The 18,103-nt window shown below is 54.1% G+C and overlaps 1 protein-coding gene across 1 annotated transcript; it reads right to left on the bottom strand.

Annotated features, from left to right (window-relative positions):
• Window positions 1–3,964: 3,964 nt before the first annotated feature.
• On the bottom strand, window positions 3,965–5,465 carry LOC120649269 (60S ribosome subunit biogenesis protein NIP7 homolog). Its single transcript, XM_039926025.1, has 2 exons — window positions 4,819–5,465; window positions 3,965–4,293 (listed from the first exon to the last, which is right to left on the bottom strand). Exon 1 carries the CDS (start codon window positions 5,384–5,386, stop codon window positions 4,820–4,822), a length of 567 nt encoding a protein of 188 aa, XP_039781959.1. The 5' UTR covers window positions 5,387–5,465; the 3' UTR covers window positions 3,965–4,293; window position 4,819.
• Window positions 5,466–18,103: the final 12,638 nt, after the last annotated feature.

The following is an 18,103-nucleotide window of genomic DNA, read 5'->3' as shown; positions in this document are numbered from 1 at the left end:
GAAGCCATTGAGTTTTGCTACATGCACCCAATCTCAATGTACCAAAAGGGGAGCGCTAGGAGGGCAAAGGGGAGTGTGGGGGGCGTTCATTCGTGAGGGTGCCCTTCACAGGTACGCCAGGCGGAACCCTTTGTGGGCCCAATCTGCAGCACGCTCCAGTCTAGAAATGCAGGGCTCGTTTGGTTTCCTGGAACGGACCCAAAAAGGAACCAAACAGGGCCAATGTTGCATAGAGCCTTCTCTGCATATGCAACCAAAATTCCCTAAAATTTCGCAAGATTCCATGTGCTGGGCAAACTGAAAAGAATAAAAAAATGAATTTCCAATCGAACACGTCCATTTTCTCTCTTGGCATCTTGCACGACGTACAATACAAACTACCCAATGTTGCTTTTGCGGTCGACCTCGCGCTGCACTCTGTGCGGTCGATGCGGACGTGGGTGGGCCCCACAAGCGCCAGCTACTTACTAATATCTACCGCACCTTTTCAGCTTCTTTCTCCTCGCTTTCCCTTTTCTTTCCTACAGTCTCCTCTTTCTCGCTAAAAGTTTTTTTTAAATGCGCAAACGTAATACGGTAAGTAAAGAAGTAAGGGAGAGAATATGCAAACTCCCATGAAAACACCAAGACACATGATTTAACGTGGTTCGATTAGGATACCAAGTCCCTTCCTACGGCCACGGTCACTTGTCCAACAAGAACAAGTGTGTTGCGAGTCTCTTCGCTTGATCACGTCTTGCGTTCGCCACCAAGACTTCCGACAAGCAAAGGCTAAGTGACGCCAAGTCACCAAGACAAGGTCACCGCCACCGTCTCTCTCGAAGCGTCACCAATGGCACCGTCTTCACTATCAGAGCTTCTCACCAAGAGGGGTCTCCTTCCCCGCACAAAGTGTCGTTGCCGCTCCACACCAAGTCGGAGGGTCACACGACGATTACAATGATAGCTTGCCGCAGCAAGGCTTCTCTCAAGAGCTAAGCCTAATCAAGCACTAAGCACTCTCTCAAGTGTGCTTAAGCTTATATGATGTACAATGAAGCTCTATGGTGGTTGGAGGTGTTCTTCAAGTGTAGTAGACTTTTCTATCTCTTCAACAACAACAGCACACACCAAATGAGGCGTGGGTGGGATATATATCGCCCAACCCTCCAAAACTAGCAGTTAAGAAAAGCTGACAGATTTTCTTAGCACCGGTTAATCCGACGCTCAGGAAAATCGTCATCGCCGGTTTAACCCGTGAGTGCATTTTCCCAGCCGACTAGCCGTTACTGCTCCAAGGGCTACTTGATCAATTGCACCGACGCTCTTGAATTTATCATCGGTTTAACCGGTGTATGTAAGCTCAGAAACCCCCAAAAAACGGAGTCTCTGGACAACTGCACCGACGCTTGTCTTCAGGCATCGTCGGTTCAACCGACGCAAAACCCTAGCCTCAGCTTCTGGGTTTATTGCACCGACGCCTTCACTCTGCTCCTCATCGGTTCATCCGGTGCACTCTGCTAACTGAGTCTTCTCTGAGCCCATTGCACCGGTGAGTGTAATTTGCCTCACGCCGGTTTAACCGGTGAGTGTAAATTACCTCTGTCTTGGTCCTTTCGACCTGATTTCTTCGGGGTTTTGTATCTTTTCATCCCTTGGACCTATAAGCCTGATAATGATTATCTTAACACATATATTAGTCCAAGTGTTGTGTGTGTCATCAATCGCCAAAACATTATATTGAAATATGGCATGAGAGGTCATTTTCGCTACACACCTGCAATGTGAAGAAAATAAATTCTAATGTATGCACAAGATCAAAAACTAATATAAATTTTCGGATGTATGCACACATTGTTCAGATTGGATAAATGTATCACCACCTCATTCTTCATGCACGCGTGATTAATACAAATATGAGATGAAGTAGTCCAACAAAAAACAATGGGATGAACTCATGATGAACCAGAAGAGACTTCATGTGCCATTAGAAATTTGGTTTTCCCTTGAGTGCCACTGAATAAATTTTACTCTCCCTTGCATGCCAATTTCAATGGATGGCCATTAACAGAGACCGGAAAAGACCATTTTACCTCCCCTCCTTGCCTCCTAGATCTCAGGATCTTCCTTCCCAGCACATCTTCTATGCAAGCTGCACGACTAGACTATTCAACACTCAACCCGAACGCGACAACTTGCACCACCAAGCCTACTCTGATGGGTTTGCCCACAACAACCATCACAACAGCGGCGGTGGCATACGTGGCACTCCGGGTAAAATGGAAATGGAGATCACCAAGCTGCTCAACTCGCGGCACCACTAGCCACTGTCCATGGCCTTCTGCCCACGATCTAGCAAAGAATTACGAAAGTCAGTACATGGAACTGTTTGGTTGTAATTCAGGATTTTTTTCAACCCGATACTTAGGCATTCCGATTCATTATAGAGAATACTCTAATAGCGATTGGATGAAGATTCAAGAACTGTTTGAAAAACGCCTCACTAGTTGGAAAGGTAAAAATCTTTCAACTGGAGGTCGTTTAACACTCATTAATTCTATTCTTAGCAGCTTGCCCATGTAAATGATGTCCTTCTTTGAAATCCCAAAAGGGGTTCGAAAAAAGTTGAATTATTTTTTATCTAAATTTTTTGGCAAAGTGACGAGCATAAAAGAAAGTATCAGCTAGCAAAGTGGGACATCCTGTGTCAACCTAAGGATCAGGAGGGCTAGGGATTCATAATTTGGAATTAAAAAATATAGCTTTGCTCAGTAAGTGGCCATACCACTTGTTAACAACAGATGGCACATGACAGCAGATCTTACGCAATAAATACCTAGGGCCTCAACTGTTGGTACAGGTCCAATGGAAGAGCGGAGATTTGCATTTCTGGGCGAGCCTGATGAAGGTAAAACGAGATTTTTTTTAAGATTTGGAACTTTCATAATAAAGGATGGGTCTCAAGTAAGATTCTGAGAAGACACTTGGTTAGAAAATAGTCCTTTACGGAATCAATATCCACAACTTTATAATATAGTCAGGAAGAAGCAAGATACAGTGGCTGATGTACTAAGTACACAGATCCCGAATTTCTCCTGGCAAAGAGATCTAATTGGCAATAAGTTAGTGATGTGGAACAATCTTGTCTCACGCCTATCAACTATCGATCTAAGACAAAAAAAAGGGATGGCTTCAAATGAAACTTAGACCAGATAGACGTTTTTTCTGTAAAATCACATTATCTGGAATTAATCAATCAGAACACTCCTAATCAAAATAAGAGAATATGGAAATTAAAAGCCCCATTCAAAATAAAAATATTCCTCTGGTATCTTAGACGAGACGTTATTCTTACAAAGGACAATCTTGCAAAACGGAATTGGCAGGGGAACCAACAATTTGTTTTTCTCATGAAAATGAAACGATACAACATCTATTTTTTGACTGCCGATTCACGAGAATGGTATGGGCTTCGGTCTATGCAGCTTGGGGCATACCAAAACCTCATAAATATGCCTAGTATGTTTGGGAGCTGACTCAATGGAATTTCTAAAGAATATAAGCCACTAGTACTTCTGGGCATGACAGCCTTACGTTGGTTTGTTTGGCTATGCAAAAATGCAGTGGTGTTTGATAACAAAAAATCTTCCTTTTTACAGCACTGGCTCCGTACGGGGATAGCGGCATCTCATTTCTTGGCACAGTTGGCCAATGATTTTTTTGCCCAAGCACATGGGTGACAGTCTAATCTTAGAATTGACAGTTATTAATGTGGAAGGATCTATGTCAAACTCTTTTAGGCTGTATGCCGTTTAGGCAGAAGTTGGGAAAATTTCAAGACGATATATCACCTTGATGTATTGTGTTTGAAATCAATAAAATTTTCCTTTTAAAAAAAAGGTCTACTAAACGGGCATGACCTATATTAGACTCGAATCATCACAAGCAATTCCGCTCTGCAAAAGCAGCTCTTTGAACAACGAAGTAGCACTGAACCGTCAAGTCAATTGCTCGCGAGATTTCCACAGTGCAGACAAATCAGCCCAACACCGTTAGATTCACGCATTGAAGGCAAGTGGTCCATGGACCATAATATAACATTGATCATCTAATCTAAAAGTTGTACATGAAAATTTCCAGGAGCATACTGGTAGTGGTAGATTACAGAGTGACAAAATTTATGAGCCCAGGTTTGCCTCAGGACAGGACAAGACCACCTGCAATATTCATCTCCACTTTTCCATGCACCAGCTGAAAAGCTCCAAAACTTACGGGAGATCTGAAATTCTGAATACTGATTACAAGAGATGTCACCTGCAGGCATGATGTTAAAACTTAGAACAGGGTCATAGAGCTCAAACCAGATGTATACAAGTGACATGTTCAGGAAATGCCAAATAGGTCATCAATGCAGTGCATAATCAGTTGTACAGCCCTCTGGTTCAACTTAATAAGAGATGCATCCCTAACTCTAGTACCACATCCACCATGCCACTGTTCTTCAATTAGCTGGATTATCTCGGCTGTCAAACTTCTTCACTTACATATACACAGAACGCTGTTCAATGATGAAGCACCTATTAAACTTTTTTTTTATCGGAGACTACCTCGACTGATAATTCAGTCCGATCCGAATCCCGAAATAAGTATGAAGACGCTCAATTAGCATTGACCAATCACCACATCTCAAAATCAATTAACCATTCGGTGCATCTCAATTGCATATTGCAAAGGTTGAAACGCTGAAGCCTAGGAACACTACAGTCTACAGTAAAGTTTCCCAATTTGACTCTCAACCACAGTGTGATCGAACCAAAGGTTGTGGCGTTGTGCCCTCACCTCACATAAGCTCCTCCTCCTTGCGGAGGTACTCCCCGGCGTCAGCCTGGTGGAGCACGACGACGGCGTTGGTGTCGGCTTTCCTGCAGTCCTGCGCGGACCTCGCGGCGATGCCGAAGCCGAGCGGGACGTCGGCCATGGACATGACGACGACGCCGTCGCCTGCCTTGGTGTTCTCGGTGATGCGGGCGAGGGAGGACTTGGGTACGGAGTTCCCGAAGAGGAAGGAGCGCTCGGAGTCGGGCTTGAGCCAGACGCGGCGGCGCGCGTGCGCCGCGAGGAGGTCGAGCGCGTGGACGGTGAGGTGGAACGCGCCGTGGTGGGTGAACTTGCCGATGGGGGTGCCCACGGCGGCGAGGCGCGGGCGGGCGACGGCGGTGGCGCGGCGCACGAGCGCCTCGGAGGCGTAGTAGACGCGGTTCCTGTGGAGGCGGAGGCAGTAGCGGCCCGGCTCCGGGTCGGGCCCCTCCACGGCGGGGCGCTCCAGGAGGTGCTTCAGGTTGGGCCCCGTGAACTTGAAGAGCTTCTCGAAAACCTCCGTCGTCTCCTTCTCGTCGAGCGGCCTCATGGCGGCGGCGAGCTCGGGGGCGGAGGGTTTGGGCGGCGGCGCTCGCGGTTGAGGATTGGGGACGGGGTGCAGCCGTGCAGGCGGCTACATGTCGTTGGGCTTTTTTTTAGGCAAGTACGGCCCAGTCCGGCGGGAAGGTCGTGGGCCCGTGCCTCGTGCCTCGTGCCTCGTGCCTCGTGGCGAATAGAATAGCAATGAGCCGGAGGTTCAAAAAAAAAAAAAACCGACGACCCGGAGATGGCCGCCGCGTCTGCTCGCCTCGCCTGCCCCGTCCGCCAGTGACAGCACCAGCACCAGCAGGAGACCTCGCCACCGCGCCCGCTCGCCGCGATCGCCCTGCTCACAGGCTGGCTGCACAGCCTGCTCGCCGCCGCTTCACACGCCTCGCCGGCCGGCCGCTGTCATAGCGTCCAGCTGTCATAGCGTCCCGCTAGTACAGGCCCTGCCGAAACTTGAATTGATGAGACGTACATAAGCGTCCTGATCCGGTGGTCCGGATCCCAACTATTAATGCTGCATGTTTCCTCGTCCCAGATGTCGATGCAAGAGGCAACACAGTAACGCACGGGTTTATCCTGGTTCCGGCTGCGGGGCCGTACGTCCAGTAAGGGGTGTTTGTCCTTTACATCGAAGGATGGCCTCGAGCGAGGCGGAGATAATTTGTCCTGCTCGAGGGTAAGTTCGCTACCCTCGAGCGAGGCGGAGACGATTTGCCTGCTCGAGGGTAGGTTCGCTACCTTCGAGCAAGGCGGAGATCACCCTGCGGGTCCAAGAGAGGTGCGGATGGGCCGCATGCTGGGCTCCTTTGAGTCATTTCCTTTCTTCCAAATTGGAATAAGGCCGTAGGCCTTCGTGGGCTCAGTTGCCTAATATGTGTTTACGTTTTTAGGGTGACCTTAGTACCCCGATTAGGGTATCCCTAATCGTGGTACCCGACACCATGTCTGCTGCATTGTACAGCTACGAAGAGAGGATCTTTGCTGATTCAAGTTCATTCCTTGACAACAACGCAATGCCGGCTTCTTTTTCTTCCTGCAGGCCGACCTTATTTGTAAGGTTCATGCCAGACATGACAACTCTTAAACAACTCTCCAATTTGTAAGGTTCGTAATCTGATCGTTCATGCAACAGTTCTATATATCCGGGAGGGGGTACATCCAGTGACGCACCTTCGTCCCTGCTACTGCTATAGGCACCATGGCAAAAGAAGTGCTGGCCGATTCCCTAGTCGGTGCGGTCGCGGACAAGGCGGTGGCCAAGTTCGTCGACAGCCTCGGCAGGCAGACGCCCGTCGCCGACAAGCTGCAGCGGCTGGAGCTGCTGTGCATGAGGGTCCGAAGCACGGTCGAGGTGTCAGAGAAGCACGACATCGAGAGAGCCTCGCTGCTCGAGTGGCGGGAGAAGCTCAAGAAGGCCGTCGCCCTCGGCGACGAGGTGCTCCTCAACTTCCAGCAGCAGCAGCTGCGGCTGGCGGTGCCAGCGGACGACGCCCAAGGCCCCAGTATACAGGCGGCAGCGGCACCGGTAGTTCTGCTCTGTCCTTCACAAGGAAGGCCCTGTCGAGCATGGCGCGATGCATCAGCGGCACTGCCACGGCGCTCTTCTCGACCGACGAGGACGCGACGAAGCTGGAAAGTGCGGTGGAGGTGCTGGAGAAGGAGTCGGAGAACCTGGAGGAGTTCATAGGGTTGCTCCGGGCTGGCACGTCAGCAGGCACTAGAGGAGAAGCTGGCGCGGGCCGCCGGTGAGCGTGACGTCCAGAGGGCTGTAGCGGAGCGGAAGGCTCGGGAAGCCGAGGCACAAACCACCAAGCTGCAGCACACTAGGACGGCGCTCGAGCAGAAGGAAGCCGAGCTCCAGCGCAAGGAGGCCGAGCTCCAAGGCAAGAAGGCCGAGCTCCAGCGCGAGAAGGCAACCGTCGCCATGCTCACCGGGACCCACGAGGAGAAGGGCAAAGCCCTCGAGGAAAGGGAGGCGGCGCTCCGGAATGCAGAGGCCGCCCTCAAGGGGAAGGAGAACTCCTTGTCTTCACTTGAGGAGGCCGCCCGTGTCCAGCGAGAAGAGGCGCAGAAGAACCTCGCAGGTGGCTGCTCGAAATTTTGATGTTGTTGGATTCTAGTTTTTCGTAGCTTATCTTGGTTTCTTTGATCAGAGCTGAGACAGCAAGTGGCAGACGAGGCCGCGGCGAAGGAGGCGGTCAACACCGCGCTCATGGCGGCGCAGGCGAAGTACGCTGACTTGGAGCGAACCGCCGTGAGCGTGTGCCAGGAGCTCGAGGGGGAGGGCGCCGTGTCTGGTAGCTCGGTGATCAGCCGCCTGCGAGCGCTAGGTGGTCGGATCGCCGAGCATGCCAAGAGCATCTTCCGTCTCGGTGTCCTGCGAGCCCTCGCCGTGGCCTCGACGCATTATATCATGGATCTCCAGAGGGTGTCGTCGGGGTACGTCGTTCCCAACGACGCCGATGCGGACGCCGCGTCAGCTATCATGGACGACGCCGACGCAGCCGCCGAGGAGTTCGCCACAGCCTTAGCCGAGAAGCTTGAAGTCGACATCCCCCCGATAGCCGAGTTCGATGCTGTTGCAGATCCACAGAGGGGGGATGATAACATGTAGGAACACTGGGCCTCGGAGCCCATGTAATGAATTAGCATTTGTTGTAATTGTATTTATGAATTTAAGAAATTCGTTATTGTTAAATCGATAGTGTGGCCCATCGAGGCCTTGTGCATTCGAGCCTTCGTTTTCTTTACTCTACTTCCATGTTCTCGTACGCGACTTAGGTAAACTTCTGCGAGGAATTTCGCGTTCATAAGCGACGTAGGCGTGGGGTGGTGAGGCGGGTGCCGTATCCCGAAGGCGTAGGCGGCCCCACGACTCGGCCGGCCCCGTACCGTAGTTGCTTATGCCTCTCGTCTGTTTTTTCCTAGTGTACGAGAATCTTAGAGACGGAAATTTTTCGAAAAAACATTGGCGATTTTTGGGGACGTTCGGGGGTTCCCCCCGTAGTAGACCCCGAGGGAGGCTTGGCTTTACCGAGGGCAAAGCCAGGCGTACCTCAGTGTTCGTGCGCATCCGAGCCCCCGAGGGTCCGGAAGGTTCCCAAAAAATAAATAAGTAAAGCATACTCCTTTATTATTTCAGGAAATCGAAAATGCGAGTACAAATAATGTACAAATAGCTCGGAACTCTAAGGATAGAAGCAACGTAGCTGCTGTATGTTTCAAGCGTTGGTGAAGACTTCGCCGTTTTCGTTCGCCAGCTTGTACGTGCCGGGCTTGAGCACTTTAGCGATGATGTATGGGCCTTCCCACGGTGGTGAGAGCTTGTGGCGGCCACTGTTGTCTTGTCGAATCCTCAGCACCAAGTCCCCTTTGTTGAGGTCTCGGCGCCGGACTCTCTGCGCTTGATATCTTCGCAAAGACTGCTGGTAGCGCGCAGAGTGTAGGAGTGCCACGTCTCGAGCCTCGTCCACTTGATCCAGCGAGTCCTCGTGGGCTCGCTGGTTCTGCTGCTCTTGATAGGCCTTGAGCCTTGGTGACCCGTACTCCAGGTCCGTGGGGAGTATGGCCTCGGCGCCATAGACGAGGAAGAACGGGGTAAAGCCCGTGGCTCTGCTTGGAGTCGTCCTCAGGCTCCAAATTACCGAGGGTAGCTCTGTGAGCCACCTCCGGCCAAACTTGTTCAGCTTGTTGAAGATCCTTGGCTTTAGTCCTTGGAGGATCAAGCCATTGGCACGCTCCACTTGGCCGTTCGTCTGTGGGTGCGCCACAGCCGACCAATCCACACGTATGTGGAAGCTGTCGCAGAACGCCAAGAACTTCTTGCCTGTGAACTGGGTTCCGTTGTCGGTGATGATCGAATTCGGGACCCCGAACCTGAAGACGATGTCGGTAAAGAACAGAACGGCTTGCTCGGATTTAATCTTGCCGATGGGTCGAGCCTCGATCCACTTGGAGAATTTGTCAACTGCCACCAGCAAGTGGGTGAAGCCCCCGGGCGCCTTCTGCAGCGGGACAACGAGGTCCAGTCCCCACACGGCAAACGGCCATGTGATGGGGATGGTCTGCAGAGCATGGGCCGGGAGGTGTGTCTTTCGAGCGTAGAACTGGCAGCCCTCGCAGGTCCGTGCGACGTCGGTGGCGTCGGCAACCGCGGTGGGCCAGTAAAAACCTTGTCGAAACGCGTTACCCACAAGGGTTCGTGGCGCTGTGTGATGACCGCAGGTGCCAGCGTGGATGTCACGGATCATCTCCTTGCCCTCGGGGATGGGGATGCATCGCTGCAAGACGCCCGAGGGACTGCGTTTGTATAGCTCGTGGTCGATTAGGACGAAGGACTTGGCCCGTCTAGCGAGGCGCCGCGCCTGAGCGCGGTTCGAGGGTAGGACCCCTCGAATCATCCAGTCGAGGTACTGGATGCGCCAATCTTGCGAAGTGGGGGCCTCGTCGATCTCCATTGCTTCGGCCTCGTCCGCGGAGGAGGTCTCGAAGTCAATGTCCATGGGCTCGGCCTCGTCCGCCGGGGGGTTCCCGGCGGACGAGGGGCCTGGCTCCGCCGGATCCTTGAATTCGACGGAGGGCTTGGTGACGTCGCGAGCGAAGATGTTCGGGGGGACGGTGGTCCGCCCCGACGCGATCTTGGCTAGTTCATCGGCATCCTCGTTGTACTTGCGCGGGACGTGATTGAGTTCTATGCCGTCGAACTTGTCTTCGAGGCGGCGTACTGCTTTGCAGTATGCCTCCATCTTCGGGTCGTGGCAGCTAGACTCCTTCATCACTTGGTCGATGACGAGTTGAGAGTCACCGCGCACGTCGAGGTGTTTGACGCCGAGCTCGATGGCGATGTGGAGGCCACTGAGGAGGGCATCGTACTCCGCCATATTGTTAGACGCAGGGAAGTGCAAGCGTATTACATATCGCATGTGATCTCCGAGGGGTGAGATGAAGAGGAGACCGGCACCGGCGCCGGTTTTCATCACCGACCCGTCGAAGTACATGGTCCAGCATTCAGTCTGGATTTGTGGTGGGGGTAGCTGAGTGTCCGTCCACTCAGCCACGAAGTCTGCCAAGACTTGGGACTTGATCGCTTTGCGGGGGGGCGTAGGTGAGAGTTTCTCCCATCAGCTCCACGGACCATTTGGCAATTCTACCCTCGGCTTCCCGGTTGCGGACTATCTCTCCTAGAGGGAAAGACGAGACCACGATGAAGGGATAGGCCTTGAAGTAGTGGCGCAACTTGTGCCGGGCCAAAACTACTGCGTATAGCAGCTTCTGAATCTGCGGATAGCGTGTCTTGGTTTCAGACAACACCTCGCTGATGTAGTACACCAGCCGTTGGATAGGTAGAGCATGGCCTTCCTCTTGTCTTTCGACAACGACCACCGCGCTGACCACTTGGGTCGTCGCGGCTACGTACAGATAGAGGTGCTCGCCATCCGCGGGTGGCGTGAGAATGGGGGCGTAAGTGAGCGATGCCTTCAGCCTGTCGAGGGCTTCTTGAGCTTCGGGGGTCCACGTGAAGCGTTCAGTTTTCCTCAGTAGTCGATACAGGGGTAAGCCTTTCTCGCCGAGACGCGAGATGAATCGGCTGAGGGACGCTAGGCATCCCATGACCCTCTGTACCCCCTTTAGGTCTCGGATCGGTCCCATCCGAGTGATGGCCGAGACTTTCTCAGGGTTGGGTTCGATGCCCCGCTGGGAGACAATGAAGCCCAAGAGCATGCCTTGAGCGACTCCGAACACGCACTTCTCGGAGTTGAGTTTTACCCCTTTAGCCCTTAGGCAATCGAATGCGATCCTGAGATCGGCAACCAAGTCGTCCGCCTTCCTGGATTTTACAACGATGTTATCGACATATGCCTCTACGTTCGGCCCGAGATGGTCCCCGAAGACGTGGAGCATGCACTGCTGATATGTAGCTCCAGCGTTTCTGAGGCCGAATGGCATTGTGACGTAGCAGTACATGCCGAAAGGTGTGATAAAAGAAGTCGCGAGCTAGTCGGACTCTTTCATCTTAATTTGGTGGTAACCGGAGTAAGCATCAAGAAAGGATAAAAGTTCACATCCCGCAGTTGAATCTATAATTTGATCAATGCGTGGCAAAGGAAAGGGAACCTTCGGACATACTTTATTTAAACTAGTGTAGTCTACGCACATCCGCCAACTCCCATTCTTTTTCTTCACTAATACAGGATTAGCTAGCCACTCGGGATTGAATACTTCCTTGATGAATCCGGCCGCCAGAAGTTTCCGCAGCTCCTCGCCGATCGCCCGGCGCTTGAGCTCGTCGAAGCGTCGCAGGCGCTGCTTCACCGGCTTGGAGTTGGGTCGGGTATCAAGGGAGTGCTCGGCGACCTCCCTCGGTATGCCAGGCATGTCCGAGGGGTTCCACGCGAAGATGTCTGCGTTGGCGCAGAGAAAGTCGATGAGCACCACTTCCTATTTGCTGTCGAGGGTGGCGCTGACCTGCAACGCCTTGTCGTCGGAGTGATTCGGGTCGAGGGGCACCTTCTTGATACCCTCGGCGGGTTCGAAGCTTCCCACGTGTCGGTGCGTGGAGTCCAAGGCCTCGCTTGCCATTTTGTCGAGGGTGGCTGCGAGGGCCTCGTCCTCCGCTTGAGCCTCCGCGTGCTCAACACACTCGACGTCGCACTCGTAGGCGTGTTCGAACGAAGTGCCGACGGTGATGACACCTTTCGGACCCGGCATCTTTAGCTTGAGGTAGGTGTAGTTGGGGATGGCCATGAACTTGGCGTAGCAAGGACGACCAAGGATGGCATGATAGGATCCCCGAAACCCCACCACCTCAAAGGTGAGCACTTCCTTGCGGAAGTTGGCTGCCGTGCCGAAGCAGACGGGTAGATCGATCTGGCCGAGGGGTTGGACTCGCTTCCCCGGTGCAACGCCATGAAATGGCGACTTGCTGGGGCGAAGCTTGTTCAATCCAACCCCCATGAGCTCCAAGGTGTGGGCGTACATGATGTTGAGGCTGCTGCCTCCGTCCATGAGCATCTTGGAGAAGCGGGTGTTGCCGATGATGGGGTCGACAACGAGCGGGTACCGTCCCGGGTGCGGGACGTAGTCGGGGTGGTCCTCGCGGCCAAAGGAAATGGTGTCCTTCGACCAGTCGAGGTAGGATGGCGTGGCCTTAGTGACGGAGAAGACTTCCCGGCGTTCACGCTTGCGCTACCGAGAGGTCATGTTCGTCGTTGGTCCTCCAAAGATGAAGAAGGCGTTCTCCACCGGGGGGAACTCGTCGTCTCCACTTTTGTCGCCAGCATCCTTCTTCTTGTCCTCGTCACGATGCGCGACGCGGTTGTAGTACTTCTTGAGCATTTCGCACTGCTCCAGGTGTGGTTGACCGAGCCCTTGTGGTAAGGGCACGGCTTCTTCAGCATGTCATCGAATAGGCCGCCTCCACCTCGAGGGGGGCCTCGAGGTCCTTTGTGGTCCGGGGCGGCGACGAAGGCCTCGTCAGAGTCTTCTGCCTGCCCCGGTCCACGCTGGATTGGTGGGGCCTGCTTCTTCCCTTTCCTCCCCCGCTTTTGTTTCTTGGCGGGTGTAAGGATCGATGGACCAAGAGGGGGGGTGAATTGGGCCTTTTTCAAATTTCTAAGATAGTTAAAACAATCTTAACCTATGCAATGCTAGTAAGGCTCAATTCATCAACCGGCTAAACAAAGCAAACTACACAAGCTAACAAAGATATGAAACTAAGCAAGGTAGAGCTAAGCTATGATCTCTAAGATCAAGCACATGAAAGATTGCATGAAAGTAAGTGCTTGAAATGAGAGAGAGTGCAAGAGACAACCGGATTTTTTCCCGTGGTGTCGATGTGTTGGCACACACCCCTAATCCACGTTGTGACACTCACTAAGAGTCTTGTCACCTCCCATGTCACCGAGACTTGGACGCTCACTAAGAGTCTCCGTTCACCATCCCGGCGTGGTGGAGCTCAAGCCACGTACAATCTTCTTCTCCGGGCTCCCACAATCCTTGGCAAGCTCCGCGAGAAACACCTCGATCACCAAGATCGCCTAGGTGATGCCAATCACCAAGAGTAACAAGCTAGGGCATTCGCTTGAGCAAGAACCGATCACCAAGAACGGATGCACACAAGCTTCTCTCTACTCAAGTCCTTAGGCTTGCTTCTTGAATGATTGAATGATCAAGTATGTGAAGATGAAGCTCAAGGTGGCTCTTGACTATTGTATGAGTGTATGGATGTTGCCTGGTGTCAAGAGTGTCAAAATGACCCATTGGAGGGGTATATATAGGCAGCTCACACGAATAGAGCCGTTGGAGAAAAGCTGCCAGAAAACTGCGTAGCGCCGGTTAATCCGACGTACCTCCAATAGCCATCGTCGGTTTAACCGATGAAGGTAAACTGCCCCTTCTGAAAACTAGCCGTTACAACTTGGGCAGATTAACCGACGTATCATCGGTTTAACCGGTGAGTGTAGTTGTCCACTGATCAACTGAAAAACCAAGTCTTTGGACAACTGCACCGACGTTAACTCAAAACCATCGTCGGTTTAATCGGTGAGTACAACTTCAGAAATCCCTGAAAAAACCATCTCACTGGTCAATTGCACCGACGTCTTAATTCAAACATCGTCGGTTTAACCGGTGTATAGAACTTGAAACACCCTGGAAAAACCAACTCTGGACTAATCCACCGACGTTCAATTCAAACGCGTCGGTTTAACCGGTGTATTGACTTGTCCAGACTCTGCTGACTTTGTTTAACCGACGTATAGAAAAATGAAAGCGTCGGTTAATCCGGTGTTAAAGACTTTTTCTGATTTTGCCTTTTCTGATTTGAGTCTTGAATGAAATCCAAATATTCTTGACATATAAGTTGAGAACCACTTATTTGAACTTCTAGGAACCTGAGTGACCATAGTGTGCATCCATTTTTGATTGACCATGTCCATGCTCAAGTTATTTGGCCTTAACCCCTCTTAATAGTGCGATCACTACAAAACTATAAAACCTATACTAACCTAAGTGTCCTTCTCAACCTTATGACACTTAGGACTAGAAAGATCCTTAGTCTTGACATATATATGAGTTGAAAACCGAGATCGCCTTTTTGGATAATGAAATTGAGGGGCCTCTTTTGACATATAACTAAATGAGCGATAATGATCTATTAAGCTGCACAAACTCATTAGTCACAATAATGGTTGTCATTAATCACCGAAACATACCTTGAGGGCCTAGATGCTTACAGCGGGGGTGTTGATCTTGGCGTTACCGCCCTCTGCGGGCGCATCATCCTTGCTCTTGTTCGGCTTGTCATCGAAAATGGCACCAACCGCTTCCTCGCTGGCGGCGTAGTTGGTGGCAGCGTCGAACAATTCGTTGGTGTTGGCGGGACGGCTTCGCGCAAGCTCGTGCACCAGGTTCCTGCACGTCGTGCCCTCATGGAAGGCGTTGATGACCTCGACGTGAGTGACGCTGGGGAGCTCGGTGCATTGCTTGGAGAAGCGCCGCACGTAGTCGCGCAGGGACTCATTGGGCTTCTGGCGACACCCTTTGAGGTCCCAGGAGTTCCCAGGGCGCACGTACGTGCCCTGGAAGTTGCCCACGAAGATCTGGACCAAGTCGGCCCAGTTGTGGATCTGGTCCGCGGGCAAGTGCTCGAGCCACGTTCGTGTGGCGTCAGCAAGATGAAGGGTAAGGTTACGGATGATAACCGCGCTTTCCGTCGCACGGCCCAGCTGGCACGCTAGGCGGTAGTCGTTGAGCCAGACCGCGGGATCGGTCTCGCCCGAGTACTTGACGAGGGTGGTGGGCTGTCGAAAGCGCGGGGGAAAAGGTGCAGTTCGAATCTCCCGACTGAACACCCGGGTGCCCGGAGGCTCCGGTGACTCACCCATGTCGTGTTCGGGGTCGAAGCGTCCACCCCATCGAGGGGTGTACTTCTTGCCGTTGATGATGTAGCGGGCGTCGCCGTCGCCGGCATGCCCGCGCGTGTCTTGGAGTCGCTCCCTTGCGGGAGCTTTCCCGATGCGGTCGTGCACCGAGGGTGCCTTCGCATCATGCACTACGGCTGCCTTTCCTCCCCCCCTGGCGGAGTGTGCACCGAAGCCTCGTGGTCCTAACGTGCAGTCCGACCGGGCTGCTTCGGGGCTATCGAGCACATGCGAGACGCAGAGCTCTCGGCCTGCTGCACAGCAGCTTGCTCGATGAGCGCCTGTGCCTCGCGGCGCAAGTTGCGACCCGAAGTCGTCTACGGCTCGGGCATCGCTTGGAGTAGGTAGGCCGCAGCGACAAGTTTTTCGCCGGCCGTTTTCAGTTCCGGAGATTTGTCGACGTTGTCGTCGGCTAGGATCCGCTTCCGGGCAACGCGTGCCGCCGCTTGGGCATGCGCGCCACGCGCGGAGCGCTGTTGCTCGAGCGCGGTGTACAGCTCCTGAGTCTGCCGACGCTGCTCGTCGAGCTTGGCTTGAAGCTCCTTGAGATGCGCCAGCTGTGCCTGCCGCGCCGCCGAGCTTGACGAAGAAGAAGGGGCCGCGGGCGGCACCACCGGTTGGTTCGCCTGCGCGTCTGCCCTGCCGTTTCCGTCATCACCCGGAGCGTTGTCCTCTTGCCCATCCGCGAGCTGGACCATGAAGCACTCCCGGGCGGGATCGTAATCCCCCTCGCTGGAGTCCTCGGAGCAGGTGAGGCAGTAAGCCGTCGCCAGCTGGAACGAGCGGAAAGCGCCGGGGTCGCGGACCCCGGAGTAGTCCTCGGCCTCCTCGGCCGTGAAGTTGTCCATGAAGAAGTTGATGTCGTCGGCGATCGAGCTCGCCGTCTCGGGGTAGGAGTCGTTAGGAGATGATGCGATGAGGCTGTGGATCAACAGGAGGTGATGACCCGGCAGATCCTCATACTCGGCGAAGTTGGTGCTAGACGAAGAAGCGTAGGAGGCAACGTTGCGCATCCCGATGGGGAAGGGCGACGCCGCAGTCACGCCCCCCTGGGAGGCACTAGGGCTGCAGTCAATGAAGGTGCCGGCGCAGATGGCGCCGAAGCACGTGATGACGAAGCGGTGGCCCCGTCGGCCGCGACGCTGAGCCGTGACATGGCAACCTCAACCCATGTGGGGGAGCTGAGGCGCACCGCCCGGCGCCGCTCTGCGCGCGCTTGTCGCGAATGCTGGCCCGAGCGCCTATTGCGCCGGGCTGGTGAAGTCAGAGTGTCCGAGTTGCGTCTGGGCGGGAGGAGCTCCATGAGGTAACTGTTGCCGGTTGCTCTGAACTCGAGACTCCCAAACCAGATCACGTATCCTGCTGGGAGCGGATCCGAGACGCCCATGGGGAATGGGTTGGATCTGCTCGCCATCCCTAGAAATCAAATGGGACCAAAAGAGAAAATGTCACGCAGCGCCCCTACCTGGCACGCCAACTGTCGGTGTCCTGACCCGGCGGTCCGGACCCCAACTAGTAATGCTGCGTGTTTCCTCGTCCCAGATGTCGATGCAAGAGGCAACACAGTAACGCATGGGTTTATCCTGGTTCCGGCTGCGGGGCCGTACGTCCAGCAAGGGGGTGTGCGAGGGCACTGTATTATCTTGCACCGGAGGTGCCTGTAGTAGGGGGTACAGGCGTGGCGAGAGAAGGAGGGAAGCTCCCAGGTCTCTGCTAAAGGAGAGGTTGATTGAGACGAGTGCCAATATCTGGTGCTGAGCGTTGTGTTCTATCGATCCGGTCTGATCGCGCGACGTCGTCCCCCTTAAAGGAAGCCCGCCTCCTCCTTTTATAGACACAAGGAGGCACGGTGTACATGCACAGAGGGTCGTGGAAGTCGTCGTATTTTCCCCGAATCGCGGGGTGTAGTGGTCGAACACTGTAGGAAGTACACTGTGTGGCATGGCGTTGGTCGTGGCAGTCGTCCTGGGTATCGTCCTTGGTCTTGCGGAGATCGCGCCGGCGTCCTGCCAGCCCCAGCAGGCGGCATAGTCGTCGCTGTAGGGTGTACCGTCTTCCAGATAAGGCGTGGCGGCATTCCGTGGGCCCAGCAAGCCAGGGTCTTGCCTACATACGTGCGCCAGCGGTGGCAGGGCACGCGGCGGTCTCGGACCCCCCTGGACGGAGTGCTAGCGTGAGCACTAAGGAGGTCCGGGAGTCACGTGGAGGTCCCGGACCCCTCGAGGGGGGGAGATCCGGGCCTCCGGCTGCTAGTGCTGGGCATCCCTCCTTGAGGGGCACGTGGCGACACCGGACCCCTTCCCGAGCAGGGGGTGGGTCCGGGGCCATAGATGTGATGAGGTGGAGTCCGGACAGCCGGAGTTGGCAGAATAGTAACGGGAGCTGTGCCGAGCACGTCTTGTCCCGCGTCGCAGGTTCCCACAGTGATGCCACAGCGTCCGGGATGACGGAGCAGTGACCGGAGTTGGCGGACGGGACTCCAGTCACAGCCACTGTGGTGAATGGCGGCCTGACCCCGTATGTCCTGGGCGCTGTGGAAGAGTGGTTGGCATTTAATGCCTCCGTATGACGGGCGGGTGAGCGGAAGGGTCGTTTGTCCTTTACGTCGAAGGATGGCCTCGAGCGAGGCGAAGATGATTCGTCCTGCTCGAGGGTAGGTTCGCTACCCTCGAGCAAGGCGGAGACGATTTGCCTGCTCCAGGGTAGGTTCTCTACCCTCGAGTGAGGCGGAGACGCGGGGCGTGGTCGAGGGTCTCGATGGGAGCCCTCGAGCAAGGCGGAGATCACCCCGCGGGTCC

Source organism: Panicum virgatum, chromosome 9K, assembly GCF_016808335.1.
Source record: "Panicum virgatum strain AP13 chromosome 9K, P.virgatum_v5, whole genome shotgun sequence".
NCBI classification, from domain to species: Eukaryota; Viridiplantae; Streptophyta; class Magnoliopsida; order Poales; family Poaceae; genus Panicum; species Panicum virgatum.
The sequence above is the reverse complement of the archived record's forward strand: the minus strand, read 5'-3'. Positions and strand labels throughout refer to the sequence as shown.